This window comes from Ixodes scapularis, unplaced genomic scaffold (genome assembly GCF_016920785.2).
Source record: "Ixodes scapularis isolate PalLabHiFi unplaced genomic scaffold, ASM1692078v2 PGA_scaffold3__209_contigs__length_174095766, whole genome shotgun sequence".
NCBI classification, from domain to species: domain Eukaryota; kingdom Metazoa; phylum Arthropoda; class Arachnida; order Ixodida; family Ixodidae; genus Ixodes; species Ixodes scapularis.
In genome coordinates, this window is record NW_024609868.1 from 87,555,920 (window position 1) to 87,574,997 (window position 19,078).

The window sequence follows — 19,078 nt, forward strand, 5'->3', positions numbered from 1 at the left end:
ATCGCTGCAATGTACAGAGTGAGTCCGGCGACTGGCGATTTAAAGAATATATTTAGAACCAAAAAAATGTCCACGCTGCTACAGTGTTCATGACGTTTCACCATTCTCAATGTCACATCATATAGTATTTTTTTGTATCGAAACATATTTTCAATTTCATTATTCGCCGAGCATCATCCGTAGATTGCAGAGGTTGGCTCTACGAAGTGCTTCGCCAAAAAACAAAAAAAAACAACAAAAAAAAAAACAGACGCTGCAGACTTTTTAGAGCGTATACGTCTGAAGTATTTGGTAACCATCTTCGAAGAAATTTAACGAGGATCACTTCGCGTGTCGGTGGTGAGAAAACCAAAGGATATACATTTTTTTTCTTATTATTATTGCCCTTAAATAAAAAGAATGTAAGAATTACGACGTTTCACTGTCGGCATTTGAGTGTTGGTTACCGATATGTCTATTAATCACAAAACCTTGAGTCCTAACTCCACGATCAATCAAATAACAAGCACAGTTTTTATAGGGACCCTGTTTCGATCTTGCATACATAAAAAATTACGCGTCTGGATTTCGTCACCAACGCGCCGAACACGAGACGCGAATTGTAGGTGCCAAGAGTCGATGCTCTGTGCGGACGCGGAACGAACTCGGTCCCGATGTCGTCGGAGAACGACTTCCGCATATGCAAATGACAGGCTGCTCGTTGAATGCAAATAGGGAATAAAACGGGACGATTTGCGTGCGCGGGACCTGCAGGAAAAGCGCGGCACCGTCCCCAAAGAGCAAGCAACTCGTGGACGTTAATAAATGTACGTGGAAGACGCCAGCGCTTTCGCCGGCGCTCGTACGGATCTCCGGAGAAATATACGAGAGAGTGCTCTCGGGAGCTTTGGGAAGCGGCGATTTGCATAAATCACGAGCGCATGCAGTTTTAAGGAGCTCTGGGACGTGCTGAGGGCTTCCTTCTACAACCCAATTTCACCTTCCGATGGACTGCGGAAGAATCTTTGAGGCATGGGAGTCAATCCAATGCCTTGTGAGTATCACGTGGTATCGCAGCAGCACGCGGGACGCGTAGTCACGTGACAAGTCCGCGGCGCGGAGATTGGCTGGGGGTACTCGTAGAGTCCGCTGCGGTGCAGTTTGTAAGATAAAACGGAGATGCCGCGTCACGCTCGCTTTGATGTCAGTAAACCAGTTCTCGTCCGACGAAGATATGTTAATGGCCGAGCGAAGGTAAAGACGTCAGAAAGGTCAGCTGCCGGAACCTGTTTGGTTGGGCGTCGCCCTCGCCTTTCCTTGCGAACACAATGTTAAGCAGATAATCATTTTAACTTCGTCGCAACGAAAAAAAAAAAATTGCTGTATTACCTTCAGACACTCACGCGGGTTTCTACGATTATAGCCGAGCTACTACGGTGGAAACAATATCAGATTAACGAGAGCGGAACTTTATTTATAAGCTAACTATTCAAAAACGAAATGGATTCACGCTACCGTAGCATTAGCTCTACGGAAAAGGGAATCTTCCAGTGACGTCTGTAGGAACATACAATGAACAGTTATTGCGTGATCCTTGTTATTGGCACATCCGGAGCGCGCGACAGCATCTGCATATGAACAATTTCTTACTAAACTTGAGGCTTGGGCGAGTTGGTACATACTTCGGAAATTAAAAACAGCGCGGAAAGACGAGGACCAGACAAAGAAGTGACACGGACGTAGCGCTACGTCCGTGCCACTTCTTTGTCTGGTCCTCGTCTTTCCGCGCTGTTTTTAATTTCCGAAACAATTTCTTAACAGGCAGGATAAACGATTTGCAGAGAAGAGGACATATTAGGAAAAAAGAACAACATTTATCTTTAAAAGATAGCTTATTTAAGTCTTTTTTTGTTTATTTACTTAATTTTGTTTCTTAACTCACGTTCACTTACGCGTCTAACTATCGTTGAGAGAGAGAGATAGAAAGAGAGAGAAAGAGAAAGAAAGGCAGAGATAGTGATAGAGGTTAGAATTGTAATGCATCAACAAAGTGAATAATTCGTGGACCATTTTTTTGACATCCCAAAGCTTAAAAAAACAGAAGCGAAAAAAATAAAGGAACAAGAAAAGCTGTACGTAGGGCTCCGTGTTTTCGGAGTTTATTTCTCAAAATTCGGAGGGTGATTTTCGAAATTAATCCTTTTACTAAACATTCAGAACTTATCTGTGTTTATATTGGTTGGGTTTCCAATTTTCTAAAATTCAAAGTTTGATCTTGCGGCTTTTCAAACATGTATATACATCTATAAATCTTTTTGTGTCAATGATATTTCTTCAAATGAAGTTAGCGTTGACGCCCTTCCAATCTGCAGTAAGTACTGTCGCACGTGAAAACTTGTAAACAAGTGTTCGTTATAAGCATCGATACTTTCTACTCAACAAAACTCTTAGACGCAATCGCTGGGTAGCTCGTTGCCTTCCCATTTCATTGCGTAATTCCAGTTCGCGGCTGGGCATCGTGAATGTAGTGATACAAAAGCTTCGACTTATCCTCCCCCCCCCCCCCCCCCCCCCCTTCCCCTCCGAGCTTTCACTGTCATAAAAGAACAAAAAAACAACCGCATCTCCACGTGGTGAATGATGTTGATTGGGGCGAAGCTCTGGTGGTGCTTGTCTGCGTAGACGCTGAACCGCAGCATGCCGAGCCTTTCGTTCGTTTTCATCCATGTCACGCTGCGGTCAAATGCTCAAATGCGTATATAACCACGTTCCATTCCACACACTCTCTTTCTGACATGGATGAAAACGAACGAAAGGCTCGGCATGCTGCGGCTCACCGTCTACGCAGACAAGCACCACCAGAGCTTCGCCCCAATCAACATCATTCCCCACGTGGAAATGCGGTTTTTTTTTTTTGCCCTACACGAGCACGGGAGCACGTGCTCACATGCTCGTGAGCACGTGAGCGCGTTAGCTCACGAGCAAGAGCACGTGCACCCGACGGCGGACGAACATACGGACATGGCTAGCCCCTAAAGGGGTATCCACACGAAGGAGAACTCTGCGGACAGATGTCGTGACGTCAACATCCCGGCAAACTCCGTTCCCGGCTCCGCCGCGTGCACTTGCGGAGCTTTCGTGCTGTCAGCACAAAGCCTCCGAGCCTCCGCCACGGAGGAGAACGCGCCGCGAGGCGTCAAAAAGGGATGACGTATGTCTCACATGATGCGCGCTCCGCGGAGGAAAGGGGCGGATTTCTCCTTCGTGTGGATACCCCTTAAGGAGCTTCGCCCCTAAAACAAGCCCTTCTCCCCTAAGAACAAATAGTGTGGCACAATCTGAAAACCGGAACATTGGTTGGCTCTTGTCGCGGCTTTGGAGCACAATGACCCGTTGTCCTGAATGATCCTTGACGAGACAAACGGGACGAAAGTGCGAGATTCGGAAGGAAGGAGGCTTCCGCTCAGGACCACGGGTACTGTGCTTTGAGTCTACCAAAGTTATTTGTCTAATATAATCTTCTTCGGATAAATCCAAGTAGATGAAAATTTTACTGGCGAGTGTTTTTTGGGTTTGTGCGAAAACACGGAATTTTAGGTATACGATACAAGGCGCATCGTCGCTTCATGTTTTCTCTTTCTTCCTATATATGCTCCGTCTCTTCTAAACGTAAACCGCACTAAAATGTATCTCGCGTATGTTCCCGCGCTGCTTGCTTTGGAAGCTCCCCGGCCACACGAACGCTCTTGCACGAACACTCGTGCAGCGAAAGCACCCACAAAACCTACCTGCTCGTTTTTTTAAACGTTCCGATGAACTTTAAATATTCCCGTGTATCAATCAACAAAGGTCATGTGAAGTGGTTTCTGCTGCTTCAATTATCGACCATACGGAAACTTGTAGCGGGAAATGGGTTCCTAACGAAAATATTACTTATTAATTTAGGGTTGTGCAAATAGTGGTTAGAGTTGAATAGTGCAGCGTCATTCCCAGCATCAACACTGGAAAGAGAACCGGTAGGTCTTGGATTCCCCTAGCGCTGTGAAGGCTATAAATGACTCAGCGATATTCAATTCGACTCACTATTCGGACACCCCTACTTATTATTCGCGGAACACTCGGCCCCTTTTTATCTGACCTTATATAAGTTGACTACCAGGGCCGGCTTGCTATAAACAGCGTCTTCAATGACACTGGGTGAAAGGAAGCCGGCCAAGCCTGGGGCTTTCGAGCGCCTGAGACTCGACTTGAGACGCACTTCAATCGTGTGCTAGCTTTGGCAGTGCATTCTTTCACCCTATCTTAGCTGAGACGCTGCTTCTAGAAAGCTGGCCCTGGTCATTAGTTATAAACGGCAAAAGCTCGTTGCAAAAAATTTTTTTTATTAAGGCGAAAGCTAAGTACGTTTTATCGTTCAGTCGACCTTCAAAGTCCTTGAGCGAAAACACGTCGGCGACACGAAACGTACTAAAACGAAAGGTACCAGTGAAACGGCGCCAAAAGTACGTCGCCAGAGAGTGCGCTGTTCGCTATCACCGGGACCCAGACTTGTGCCTATCTCAAATACTCTACTCAAAACACTGTATTTCAAATACTTTTTGAAGTATCTTGGTATCTTGCAAATACTTTTGATCGAGAGTATTTGATACTCTATTTTAATTGCGTTTCTGAGTATCTTGTACTCATTATCTCACATACATTTTTGACATTACGTCCCTCTTCGAGTTATTCGGTATAAAGTGGCGCGGGCGTGGCACGAGTAAACGTGAACATTCTTTCGAGCAACCAAATCCTGTTGCTAGCTCCGATAAGCTTCGGTGACTTAGATTGAGCTCGTGAAAACATCGCTTTTGTGCCGATTGCCACTCATATTTCAACCCAAAGTTCGTACAATGAAGGTTTTCCCCTTGCCTTCCCGAGGGCGCCTTTTGTTTTCTAGGGTTGCCTCCGAAAAATATTCAAACAAATGGGGTGGTTTTACGGAAGTAAAGATAGCCACAAAGAGGAGCAACGCAAAACGGAAAGCGACCCAGGACAAGGAGACTTCACTGTAAAGAGAATAACAAATATAAGAAAATGAAAGTGGACACAAAAAGAAAACCTTTTTGCTTGTATATTGGACCCTGCTACGGCAAAAGGTCCACGTTTATTAGTTGTTGTTTCTTTTCTTTTCGTCGTCAGCGTGGCACTTATTGCTCTCGCGAACAGTATCAGCAAGCGGACATAATAAAAAACTGAACAGGACAGGAGACGGACTACGAGCAGGATGTCCTTTCAAAATGCCAACAAAGCGTCCCCTCATGTTGAGTGCCTTTGTGAACGCAACCTACTTGAAGAAGGTAAGACCAGTGCCCATGGCTATTATCTGGGCTCTCTCTGTTATCCATTCGCTCATTTCCGTATCACAAGTTCGTTTATTGTGAGCTCCCCATATAGGGAATATGGATTGTAGTTAAACGATGCGTCTAAGGTGCGCCGCAGGACATGATATTCAGCGATGTCAAAATAGCCAAAGCAACCTTTTATTTTTTGTCCTAGTAATGTTTTGTAACATGTATCAGTAATATCCTACTCCTTATAAATGGACTGCATAAAATAGCCTTACGATGTTTTTTTTTGTTCCCGTTGCTGTTTTGTGTTGCTGCGTGTTAATAAAACATTCTGATAAAAACAGATTTGCGCAACTATATAAATGTGTTTGTCACCGACGTCGATACAAATTACGCAACGCGGACGTATATTCAAAAGTAATTGAATTACATTTCTAAAGATTTGTACTTCACTCAAGGTACGTTACAGTGAAAGTAACGAGTTTTTTTTAAATACCTTGTGAGGCAGATATTCAGTAACTTAAATACTTTTATCGAGTATTTTGTCCAACACCGACGGGTCCACAACCGACGCCACGATCCGAGTGAGCAAATAAAACGGCGCCAAAAGTGCGTCTTCACGGAGCGCGCTGTCTTCGGAGGTTCGCTATCACGATTACATCGGTGCTTGGGCTTTCGCCGTCAAGTCGGCTTTGGGATAACTTAGAGACTGTGAATTTTTGTGCTCTTTACAGAAAGGAAAAAGAGTTTTTTTTTTATTATAAAGAAACCTGGCACCGGTCGCCCCTAAGAAAAACAAATTACGATTTTTCCTGTCATGCGAGCAATCGTTTGAGAACTGCTCGAAATGTTCCCTCTTTTGAAGTGTGACTACCGGAATAGAATGCTAAAATTAAAACACGTTCTTCGTAAAAAAAAAAAAAAAATGAAAAGAAAAAGAAACAGAAAAAAAGTGTTTGGTTTTTGATTGCGGAACAACCGCTTCCGGGAAATTGATCGATTTTCACTGAGGCAAAAACAGAAAGGTGGAGAGGAAATGCGTTGTCGCCTTAGAGACTCCCTACGGCTATGAAATGCAATGCTCGCTTATGTATACATGTTCGTAATGAGAGTCAGAATAGCTATTTTATACGACTATAAATTTGTAATCCTGCAGCACAAAAGAACCCCCTGACGCCGTAGCCTTTTATCTCTCCGACGATTCTAAATATAATTATGGGCCTCGAGTGATTTTAAAACGAACATAAAATTATAAATCTAGGCGTATTTTTGCCACCGTTTACTAACCCCCCCCCCCCCCCCCCCCCCCTTCTCCGATTTTTTTCGCAATAATAACGGTGGCTTTTTTTACACCATTGTTTTGAAGCTTTTGGTAGGAGCGGCAAGCCCATTGTTCGCCGTTGCGGGAACACTAGGAGGAAAAAATAAAGAAATATTTTTCGGGCGGTTCTTTGTTTTTTGAGTGTTCTGTGGTTATATCTCTTTTGTGAATCTGTTGAAATGAATAGATTTCAACTGGAAAATATCGAGGTTGAAGGTATAACCAGTTGTATAAGCGACGATGACAGCAGGCTCGCCATTGTCGCTTCTGTAAGCGTCGCGTGGATCTGTTGCAAAGGTTGAAAATTGGAACGCCATTGTAGCTCTATGAATGCCTCACAAACACTCACTACCAAACTTGAATATATGTCACCTCCAGTTGGGACCCCGGTATCACACCCTCATCCGCAGTAAAATATATTAAAAAGTGCTCCGCTCGTTTTACTCCTACCCAACTACCACTGCACATCTAGCTCACCACCATGAAAGCATCCCTGTCAACGCCCACTTTCTCAATTCGTAAAAAAAATATCTCGTCTAAGTTTGTTCCACAAGATTTAGGACTCTAAGCCAACACTGCGTCATGCGCTATTTTCCGAACGAACCATCGCCGCGTGCATAACCGGGAAGAAGCGCTTCTCTGTGCATCTAGACGTATCTAGACGTGTTCATTCTTACCTCAAGTGTAAAAGATAAGAAGGCCGGAATGACCTTGCCTAGTCAGTCTCGCCTTAGCTAACTCCCAGACATTCTAGTTCGAATCTTCGTGATTACGAGTTTAGTAGATAAGGAGCCGAGCGCGGTGTTGCCCCAATTCATTCACTCCTTGACTCTCACGATAGCCAGCTTCCATGCCGACGCATTGTCGCTCGCTGCTGCCGCTGTCTACGCTCGCTGCTGCTTTTTCGACGTTTGTTGTTTATTTTGTTACTGGCACAAGTTTGCGATTAAACCTTTATTTTTATCTCAGTATTCATCATTTTCGCCTTCATCTTAGGCATTCCTGGTGTAGGTGCGGAGTAGAGCGCTTTTTGAGGCCCGGCCCAGTCCTGTTGACTCTTCATCTTACCAGACCCGGACCTAGCCCGATTGGATGCCTACCTGATCATGTCTGACCCGGGCTCGGCCCGGTGTGAAGCCAAGGCGTGCCTCATGTCTTAAATTCAAAGCTGGCCTGGGAAGGTGTTGGTGCATTTGAATCGTTTACTAATTTGCATTGAAGACGCTGTCATATTGCAGTCACGTGGCGAACTTTCGAAAACTTACACATGTATAAAAGACAGGTTATCTTTGGTAGCCACATGGCGTTTTTTTTGTCTTCAAGACTTCGAAAAGAAAAGGGCAAGACAATCATACTGCCCCCTGTGACCGGATTGTCCTCGTTCTCTTCCCTGCTGGCAGCTGTCTCCTCTCACCATGCTTATGGAATCCCCAGGAGAGAGGGGGAGAGAGCGATAGAGTATTGTCAAAGGAAAGGCAAAGAAAGTGTTTCGAAGCCTTATCTTCGGATCTCACCTTTGGGTCGGGGGAGTGAAAGGTTGTGTGAGAAAGGTGTGAGTAATGGGAGTGGGGTGTTTCCCCAATTTTGTTTCGCCCTGTCTCGTCCAGCGCAGACAGAGCCGAACGAGGCCGCCGGCCCCAGCGAGAGTGGAGCCGCGAGTGAAGGGTCGGGGGTCGACCGTGACCTTTTCATGCAGAGAGGACCAAGTTGGTTTCTTCAGGCTGTTACCAAGCGCACCAGTCCAAAGCAATAGCGGTGGCTTCGAGTAACTGAATGCCGGAGACAAGCTTATCGGAGAAAAGCTCGCCCGAGATAAGCTCACTGCAAAACCGGCGTATGTGGAGAAAAGCTCACCGGCCATTGAGCGTATGCAGAGAAAGGCTCACCGAGATTTTTTTCTTCTTTTTATATGGAGTCTGTTGGATCATGCGTAACTTATATCAATTTATTATCTTTGTAAAAAAGAAAATGTCCTGTCTTGTAGTATTTGTTAAGCTTTATGGGTATATTGCTTCCAAATTAATAATTGCGGGCAAGGGTATTTTGTGGCTTACACTCTAGGCAACGAAAGCCTAACTAACAACTTTATGAACTTGAAGAACAGGAAAAAGTTCGAAAACTTAATAATGTCTGCCTAAAGCGTAAAAGTCAAAACTGTAAATGGCGAAAGTGCATTCGCAACAACGCGGTGCCTGAAATTCTCTTTGAAGCTTTTGTTGACCTTTGAAAACAAGATAAAGCAATCAGTAGGATATCAAGGCTTTTTTCTTCCACGGACATTCACGTTTTCTAGCCGTTCGTGCTGGTGTTTCCACGCTGTGCCTTCCTCTGATAGTGCCCTTCTACGGTGAGCCACCCATGACCTTCCGAGCTGCACACTGGCACCGTTGTTACTCGCGACCTATATAAAAACTAGTCGTTTGTAAGGTAGCGAATAGGGCGACGAAGTGAAGAAAACAAACACGACAGGACGAAGCTGTTCTCGCAACTGAAGTTATGTTAGTGATATTAACAGAAAGAAAACAGAGTAGCCAACACTGATTACTTGACAAACACCTACTTATCTATTAAGCACTACGCAATATTTGGAGCTGAAACGGTTCACACACCGCTATTCATATTAGCTCACAAAGAACAAACCTCATTATCTGACAGAGCTACCGACGGCGCACTGTCAACTGTCAATAAATTGTTGTCTTTTTTACCGGTGTACGATGTTATGATTTTATACTTGCGGCTTTAATAATACACAGAATGGGTGATTACTAATTTCTGGGGAATTAGTAAATATGCCCAATGAACTCCAAGATAATTTCAAAAAGAGGACAATTATTTGTAATGAAGTGACGAACGCAAATTGTGTTAAAGGGCCACGTTTAAAGCAGAATCCGCTAGGTTAAAAAAATCGGTGATCTTTTCTCCGCATACGCTCAAAGGCCGGTGAGATTTTCTTCGCATCTGCCGGTTTTGCGGTGAGCTTTTCTCCGATGAGCTTACCTGTGGGAGTTTTCCTCCGGTGAGCTTTTCTCCGCCGCCCGAGTTCCTATATCTAGGCCGAATTGTGAGGATTCTCCGGATCTTCTTGTTAGCTTTCTTAGTTCAAGACAACTTTCTTTATTTCTATGATTTTTAGTGGTGTCGTAACAAGTTCGCACTTCGGCTTTTTCGCTTATTTCAGGTCTAAACGATCAATGCGTTCGCATTTTCTGCTTGATGTTTTAGAAAGTGTGCGTCCCATTGCTCGAGCCCGGGCCAGGAAACAATCCGTGCCTACCCGGCCCGGACTCGGAAACAATCTGTGCTAACCGGCCCAGGCTAGCCCCACGGGTCGGGCCGGGCCCAGGCTTTCGGGTTGGCCTTTCCCCGTGCATTGCTCTCGTGCTGGGTACCAACCCATGCTGCGTACCACTCTAAGGACCCGTAGTGCTGGCCCGCTCGTCAGCGAAAGAAGACGTTTTGATGAGGAAGCCGACGCATGAGCAAACCGCCGGAGTTTGGTCTCCTGCCAGTCAAAGAGCAAGACCAAACCGTTGACGAGACCAGCCATGCACCCAGTCGCTGCAGAACTCGTTCACTCCGCCCCTTGCATCGTGTGCCTGACCGTCGCTCATCGTGCACCGACGCCCTTCCTCGACGAGATCCACGAGCAGGTCGAGGACTGGACTGAACATCATGAGCGCGTCGCACGCCACAACCGATGGACTGCTGAGAAGTACCGGCAAAGCTTTTACTTTTCGCTGGAGTGTACTGAGTCGAACCGGTTTGAGAACCACGTGGCTTAGCTTACGTCGTGTTACATCTGCGTAGCCGAGTTGAAGCGGACCTTGTAACAGAGCCTTGATGATATGTTAGTAGGGGCCGGTACATAAACACTTAGTTGAATTAAAAGTATGTGTATTGCGTTTTTTTTTGGTTTGTTTGTGTATTGCGTTAGTGCACTCACCAAAGAAACATGGGCATCATGCGCTATAGTAGTAAGCAGATACATAACCTTAATTATAGAAAGGAAAAGCCTTTCACTTCGCCGCGATAACATTAGATTGCTAATGCTCGGCTGCGGTAAACGATAGAGGACGTGTTGAAGGCAAACTGGAAACTCCGAGATCAACGCCATGCCACCGTCGTGGCCATTCCCCGAAACACATTTCGCGTAATGTGGTTTGGAGAATGGCCGCTGCCGTTGCATTGCGTTATTATCGGAACTTCTGTTTTGCCGGCCGCTCCTTCTTTCTGTTTTATGGCGGTGACCTGTTTCGCCCGTCTGACAGGCTTCCAAAGCACCTCGTGTCATGCCATACCACAGCCATCGTAAATGTTGGACATATAAATATCCTTAACAATAGCTCGGGCTGATCCGTACAGGTGTGTTTTATAGACCAATTGGCGGCTATCTATTTTTCGCAGTTTTTTTTTTTTTTAGTTTGTCTCTGTTATACACGCGTTTGAAACCCTAGCGGAACCCACGCCGAATTTCTTTCCGAGTTCCACGTTTTCGCCAGAATCTGCTGCAAATTTTTCGTACGGTCACAAATACAATGTGGTATATATAAACTTTTACATCTTTATGCAGGCTTTGACATGAAGTTGCCACCGCATGAGTAACCAAAGCATAAAGCCGCCAAAGTCTGTAAATCGGCTTATCTCTTACCGGATTCCAGATAATCACATATTTGTCAATATATGTACCTTTGAAAAAGAGACTGGAAACGTGTTATTGGTCGCTTGCGCGTTATCATTTTAGATATCGTGGTTGTTGCCTCCAATCAGTCCTTAGCGAGGCACTTTCACTATCACAATTGATGAATTTAAATCAGAAACGTTATCCTTTTCTTTCTCGAGACACCTAGAAGAAGTTTGGAATGTCGTGAAACAGTAGAATATTTTTAGTTTTTGCGGTGCGTTAGCGAGTCTTAAGATACACTTTATTCCAACGGTATGTTCGCCGCACAACCGGGAGAAAGAGGGAGGAAGGAGAAGCCAATTTTAGTTTGGAGCAGCTGCAGGTTTGAATACAACGCGAAGAGAGTTTTTTGTTTAGCTCTTTTGAACAACGTTTGCATACACTAAAATTTGCAGTCGAGAGATTAATATTTTGTCAGCATGCGCACCGAGTAGGATAACTTTGGATACTTTCTTTTTTATATATTTTCAATGCCACAAATGTCAGGAGACATCTTACAGAAAGGCCTACGTTTTACTTTCAATAAGCTTGCTTGTCACGCGAGCCCACAAGACACAGACGTAGCTTAAAGGGCGTACAACTGTGGATTATACTACACTACAGGTGAAGCATTTTGACGTGACAATGTCTCAACCGAAGGGGTGCGTGTAAGGAAACTTATGCATCGTAAATATACCTCACCATAGGGTGGTTTTGCCTGACACACTTCCGGCTCGGAATATCGGATCCCTTCTGAGTAAGCCACCCGTATAGATTTGGGTGACGTGCCATCCTACTGAATGCGTTTCTCGCCAAAGAAAAACTAAAGCGATTCTGTATTAAAGAAAGAGATAATTATTTCAATCTTTCTTATCCAGTGATTTCCCTACGGGGTGTACTCTCCCCCTTGTTTTTCTGAAGGCACCCCTCAATTCGCAACGACTTCTATATTCTCAATGCACCGCCCCCCCCCCTAACTCCCCCCCCTCCCTCCCCCTAAATATTTAAACACCCCCCTAATTTCAATTTCCGGGAAAACCCCTGCCTTTCCCCGGCCTCTAAGATCACGAATATCAAAATTATATTTCAAACTGTACGCAAAAAGAAAAATTTTGGTGGCCTCAGACTCTCAGAGAGTGATCGACGTTTCGCTGAGAGTCTTTTCAGAGCCTGAGAAGCTATGCCTATTAACGAGACGTTGGCGGCTGCTCCGAGTCTGACAGGGGGTTCAGCTTCGACTACCACCGTATTCTGTTTAAACCTTCCAGTTATCGGGTGCAAAATGAGATTCAAGAATGATTGTGCAATGAAAAAAGAAGCTTCAAGTTAAAAAACAAAAGGATTGTAATTTTTTAAACATACTGTGTTGTAAAGGTTTTTTCGGAGCCGTATCTAAAACACAAACGAAATAGCGTGAACCCGAAAAATATTTTCTTTTCCATAAGACCTTATGCCAGAAAATGTGTTTTTTGTAATGCTACAAGCTCCCGCCATTCTTTACGGTGGGAGCGTGTGGCATTCCTTTACATGCATTGTGGAGCGTTCTTCACGAAACCCCACAAAGCAAGACTAATTCGTTTCTCTCAGATACATGGCTTGCACTGATGACATACCAGCTGCCACTGTGGTAGCCTTACTGCTGAACGCGCACCCTGTGCAGCATATATTTCCCACCACCAAATTTGTTTTTTCTCGGCAAAAAAAAAAAAAAAAAAGAATACTCACGAGCATAGTGCAATCACGCAACGTGGAAGCCATTTATAGAAAGAGTGCCATTTCTTGGTGAAATGCAGCCTTCGCAACACTAGCCAAGCAGACGGCATTAACCGCTCAGATTGTGAAGTTGTCTAGTATGGAGCAGTCTCACAATGGTAGGGTAGACTAATGAAAAGTTATAGAGAATGACTGATGAAGCACAGAGCTATAAAGTTACGGTCAAGGGAATAAAATACAACATGAGCATTCCGAGGCAGTGCGCAAATTTTCTAGCTGATGGTGATGCCCAAGTGCGATATATGTTAGGATTATCATCGCGTCTCCATGTCGTTTTTGCAGTAAGGCCTCGTCTCGTGTATTGAATCCTTTTGAAGATTTATAGATTTAGTGCATTTGCCTTCGGCTCTATCATGTGAGCAGGTGATTTGTTTTTACGTACCTTTTACCTAATATTTCACAATGCCAAAAAAAAAAAAAAAAAAAAAAAGTTTTCAGGGGCCGGCTTAGTAGCTGGCATATTTTCAAGTAACGTCCTCCCGTGCCGGTCTCAAGCGTACACTCAAATTTTGATTACGATAAATATTTATCTAATTACTGACCGAAGTTTTGACAATTCAAAAGAAGAGCTCACGCTTTTATTCAAGATATACATCGTAAGTGAATGCACTCGCCTATTACTGAAATATTACTTGCTAATCTTTTCCGGCGTTTTATTCTGCATAGGCACCCATACCATTGATTTGCCAAATCTGCAAGCTGATTTAAAGGAATGCGTTTTCTTACGTATAAAGGACTCTTTCATGCATAGAAGCCTGTTAATGCTAATTCTGAGTGATGGTAAGAAATCTTAAGCGTCTGGGAGCTGGACTTCAACAAAACACACAGGGGCGCGTAGTTAAGCTCTGAAAATCCCTTGGTCACACACTCAGATCGAAAGAAAGCTACTAAGCAGCTGCTATGTCGGGTAGAGTATCAAATACAACTTTGCTCTATTAAAAAAAAATCAGAAATTTACAATCCTTTGTAACGCCGAATCAGAGTGCAGCTTTTGAGGAGGAGGAGGGGAGTGTACGGAGGGGGAGGGTATGCCGCTCCTCCTCCCCCTCTGTACCCTCCCCTCCTCTTCACCCGCTTTGCTTCCATTTAGCGGGAGATTTTCGTTAGATTTCCCGCTAGATTTAGCGAAAATTTCCCCACAAGATTTAGCGTGAAATTTAACAAAAATTTTCCCGCTAAATTTAGCATCGAAATTTTCCCTCTAAAGTTAACGGGGAAATTTTGCGAACATTTTCCCACAAAACTACAAAACTTAGCGGGTAAGTTTTGCCGCTAAATTTAGCGGGAAAAATTTTGTCCTTGTCAAACTTGTCCATTGTCTTCCTTGGATTTGAGGAGCATTGAAAAATGATCTCAAACACAGCTCAGTCGAGCTTGTATATAATTTAACTCTTCGCCTACCAGGAGAATTTTTAGAGAGATAGCATTATTAATCTACTACAAACGATTTTCAGCTGTGTATTATCTGGTCTCCTGATGCGCAGTAGGTATGCGCTGCAGACAATTTTAGAACGCTGTGCTTGTACCCCATTGCGGCGCGCGTATGCGGAGCGGCAGTACGCACTCCTTCATATTCGCACCCATTTCAAAGGACCTGGCGATCTTGACGTCGTCCTAGAGGTCGTCCTCTAGGACGTCGTCGTAAATGTCGTCCTTGAGGTCGCACTTGAGATCAACCTTAAAGTCGTCCTAGAGGTTGCCCTAGATGTCGTCCTCGACGTGGCCTTGAGGTCTTCCTAGAGGTCTTCCTTGAGCTCGCCCAGGGGGGCTGTGCGAGACGGCGGGACGAGGCGGGACGAAGTGACCGGGACATCGCCGCCTGCTGCGATTGGTCAGCAGGGTGGCGCTAACCAATCGCAACAAAATTTATCGGGGAGTTTCCCGCTAATTTTAGCGGAATAATTGACATCGCAATCTACGCACCAATTCAGTCTCCCCGCCAAATTTGGCTGTGTGCCACAATAAATGCTATCGCGTTCATATATAATCACCCCTGTGGTTTCTACAAATTGCCTCGACCATCGATCTGCTTCCCTGTAATTTTTTGGAGTCTGGACCCGAGGTCCCAGCTCTTGATCATATGACGTACATATATCAGGTGCGAGCGACGATGACAAACCTCCGGCCTATGCCACCGCACATTCAAAATTGAAACACAGTATACGAATCAAACGATCTCGACAACTGCAGCCACATCTTTCTGCAAAAAGACGGCGTCAAGAGATCTTTACAACAACCTACTCTGGGCCTCACAAAATAATTTCAAGGCGAGCGAAAACCTCCATCATTGATTTCAACTGGCGTCAAGAAAATGTTTTTGTCGACCGCCTGAAGCCGACTCATCTGGAATATCTCCCCAATACAAACGATACTAGTGATACTCATACCCTCAACGCTCAACAGACCACCTACCCATGCGGTTTCTCGGAAAGACGAATTCCTTTAACAAATACGATTCAAACGAATATTTTGCCGTACACCTCCAACCAACACGAACCCTCGAGATTTGAACGCGCATGAACCGAATTCAACCGATGTGACTCTAGACATTCAAGAGCCAAACCGTCTACCTTTGCCCTACCGCCCGCGCCGACCACAACCCATCTCAAACAAGCATCTCGGGGATTTTCATGGTATCTAACACCTACATACATATGAAGCAAATAAAAAAATCCGAAAAAACTTAAGCACTTCTTAAGAGTTATGAATGCGAAAGCATGAAACTCCAAGGGCTTCGTTCTCTTGCCGCCTGAGACGCTTTGAATAGCGATCCGCTTGTGCCTCACGCTTTCGAATGGCTTTGTTCTGTCTCCTATAGCGTGTTTCGCCGATGCTCGTTCCGCCCGCCTTGGATTCGTAGACTTGACAACGATGGTGGATTTCGCTGCCTGCCTCCACGCTTGCTGTTTTGCGTTATTCCGCTCCCTTAGTTCGTCTGCGGTGTACTCGCGTGGACGGGCAGGTTTCGCTACTGCCGAGGGTGCGGCCCCCGATAATGTAGATGCTTGAGGCGCCGCCATGTTCGTCGGCGTTGAGAGGAGCAGAAGCGGCCGAGAGCGCGCCACCGCGTTCGTTTTACCAGCGCGGGGCCTGCGGCGCCATGGGGTGGCGTTCCTTGAAACTATGACGTGCGCCAGCCAATGGGGGCCTCGTTCCTTGAAACTATGACGCGCGACAGCCAATGGGAGCCTATCCATCAAATCTCTGCTACAGACGACAGGCTTCGCTCCATAAGAGAAGGGAGTTTAGGTGCCGTTTTGCACGGCTTCTGGAGCTGATAACGCCGGTTCTCTCCACGGGACCTGTTAATGCTTTCGCATTAAAATAATTCTCTGTTTGTGGGCGGCAGAGGAAACAGAGGCGAGGGTTAGTGCTTGTGGGCATTGATGGACTGCTCGTCCAATTGAGCAAAAACGAAGACGACGAGAAATACTGTCATTCACGAACGAACGCGGCGACACAGCACGCTCGACGATTCCGACCATGAATCAATATCGCGGATCCTGTTAAACTTTATGAATAATATACATAAATATGTAGTGCCATGAATAGGGTACTTACAAAATAAATGTGTTCCACTTCATAATTGCGTTTCATTCCATTATTTCCGTTACATAAAAAAAGTTACATTCAATACATCTGTTTCATTTTACTAGGCTCGGCATGTAGACGGTCTAAAACTTATGGCCGTGTTCCTTCCCGGTTATTTGACTCAAAAACTCCTAGTAATTGACTTTGCTATAACCGGATAAACCTCTTATCACGCATAGTGAATGCACCGCCGTAATCATGCTCTTCTTCATACGTGATTGGCTTGTCCGGTGTTAGGAAACGCACAAGGACTAATGCCCCTCGAGCGTCGTGACGGTGTACGTTTGGCTCTGCTTCATTGGCTCCGTTCAATCGCTAGCGAGTCAGCGCTGTGTCTGTACCTGCTTTGTTTCTTGTGTCTCTTTTTACAAGTCTGTCTTGTTTTACAAGTTTAGTGCTCATGCTGTTTTTGTCAAAGAAAGGCTTGCATCACCTCGTCACAGACACCGCACGAATTTCGGAGCATATTAAAGACCGCCCACCCGATTGGTTGAGGATATGAAGGAAATGGCAACGATTGGGGTTCCAAGTGCATTGCGCTGCGGTATGCACTCGGGGATTTATGAGAGTGCATGGTCGCGTGGTGCTTTAAAGGCACGGCATTGATGCGATCTGTTTGTGGTATCGATCTTCGAGTCGAAAAGTGATATTGGTCCGAGTGCATTCGCGAAGGAAAAGGGACAATGCCATAATCGGAATCGACGCTGGGTGGATCAACGGTCGTTTCGAAAACGAGGCATACTCACTCCCTGTCCAGAGCGAGGCATTCCACTCCGGGGTCCAGAGAGACTACATTCGCTGTCCGCTTGTCTTCTCTGCGCACGTAAAGAGAGAAATTTCACAAATGCGTCCGGTTAAGCAGACCGTTACGGAAGGAACGATGCCAAAGTGCTGCGCGGCCAGAACCACGTGGTGCACAGAAAACAAAGGGCACAAGATCGACTCTCACTTTACAGCGGGCGAGGAAAAAAATGCATTCGGAGGCATCACGCTTAAAAGATTGGAAATGACCTCTGGCATTGACGTCACATCAACTGCCACTGTGGTGGTCTTGCGTCTAAACGGGCACCTTGTTTCATGACAGTCTTTTAATCACCTGCTGTCTGGCATCTCGAAAAAATTGTAGTTAGCGCAATATTTATGGCCTTTTTTTTAGAGATACGAGCTTAATTAAGCTCGTGAACGATTTAAATAAGTATGCAATATTTTAAGTCAGAACGACAGAATCAATGGGACGTCAAAGCACGTTCCTTCTATACCCTAATGTTTCACACCTTTTCAAGGGATCGACTATCAGACAGGGTTTCCGTAAAGCGTATGTTTTATGGGAGAGATATGCACGAAAAAGTAGGCGCCTTTTCAAAAGTACGCGCCATTTGGTAGCTACCGAGCCAATTATCGGATTCCGCCATTGTTTTAGCACGCGCTTTGATCACGTATTGGATGGGAGGTCTGCTTTGAACTCGGTTCGTATCAAGAACGAGTTCTATTTCAGAGTTCGGCCTGAACTTGATTCCAATCCCACGCTTGGTGCCCAAGAAATGGCGACCGCCGATGTTGCCTTATGGTGTTTTGCAAGGGGTCCATTGAACTAATGAGAAACGTCATCCACGGTAACGACGTTAACGAGTTGTTGCTTTCAGCCATATCTGTGGCTGAGAGCAACAACTCTTATATCACCAGGCCGTAGTGCTCGATTTTTTTACGTCACCAGCTGGAGGCTAGTGCGGGGTGGTGATTGGTCACGAATGCTGCGTCAGGGTTCGGTTGGGATTCGTGCCGAATCAATGAGGAGACGAGTCGTGTCCAAAGTAGCATTGGCCTCCAATGCGTGCCGTAGAAGAACCAGCACATGCGGTCTTGTAGTCTAGAAGGTGGTGCTGAGTGACACACTGGAAACTTGCGTACAGTTTACACCAGGCAGTGTGGCGTGTCGAGTGTACGCGACGATAGGCTCCATCGAACGTGCCCACTCGCCTGAGCAGTGCTTGCTCTCCAAAGTAGTCTCCGCGATTGAGGATCCTAATTTCTTCTTCCTGGTTGGTACCTTCGATCCGCTTGGTGACCTTCACCTGCGTGACAAGCAAAATGGGTGTTGTAAGAAAACAAAAAAAGAAAGACATTTACAACTCCATGTAATGCCGAATTAGAGCGCAGCTGTTGAGGAGGAGGAGGGGAGGGTACGGAGGGTACGATATGCCCCTCTTCCTCATCTGTACCCTCTCATCCTCCCTCCCCACCTACTCCTCCCGTGCTCTTCGCCTCCTCACCCTCCTCTCATCTTCATCCCTCCTCCTCATCCCCTCCTCCCTCCTCCTCCTCCCCTCCTCTCTCCTCCTCCTCCAACTTCCCCTCCTCCTCCCTCCCGCTCGGTGCACTATGAGAAACGTCCCATAATGCAACGCGGTGACGTTTCGGCAAGAT

The 19,078-nt window shown here is 45.6% G+C and overlaps 1 protein-coding gene across 1 annotated transcript in view; it reads right to left on the reverse strand.

The window, feature by feature from the left end:
• The window catches only part of LOC8030317 (cGMP-dependent protein kinase, isozyme 1), a 361,630-nt gene that overhangs the window by 25,636 nt on the left and 316,916 nt on the right, over positions 1-19,078 (reverse strand). The window contains exons 8-9 of the mRNA XM_042292539.1: positions 18,632-18,726; positions 17,401-17,469 (exon numbers count right to left, since the gene is read on the reverse strand). Of these exons, the coding sequence (XP_042148473.1) occupies positions 17,401-17,469; positions 18,632-18,726 (164 nt within the window). The remainder of the gene's footprint in view (positions 1-17,400; positions 17,470-18,631; positions 18,727-19,078) is intronic.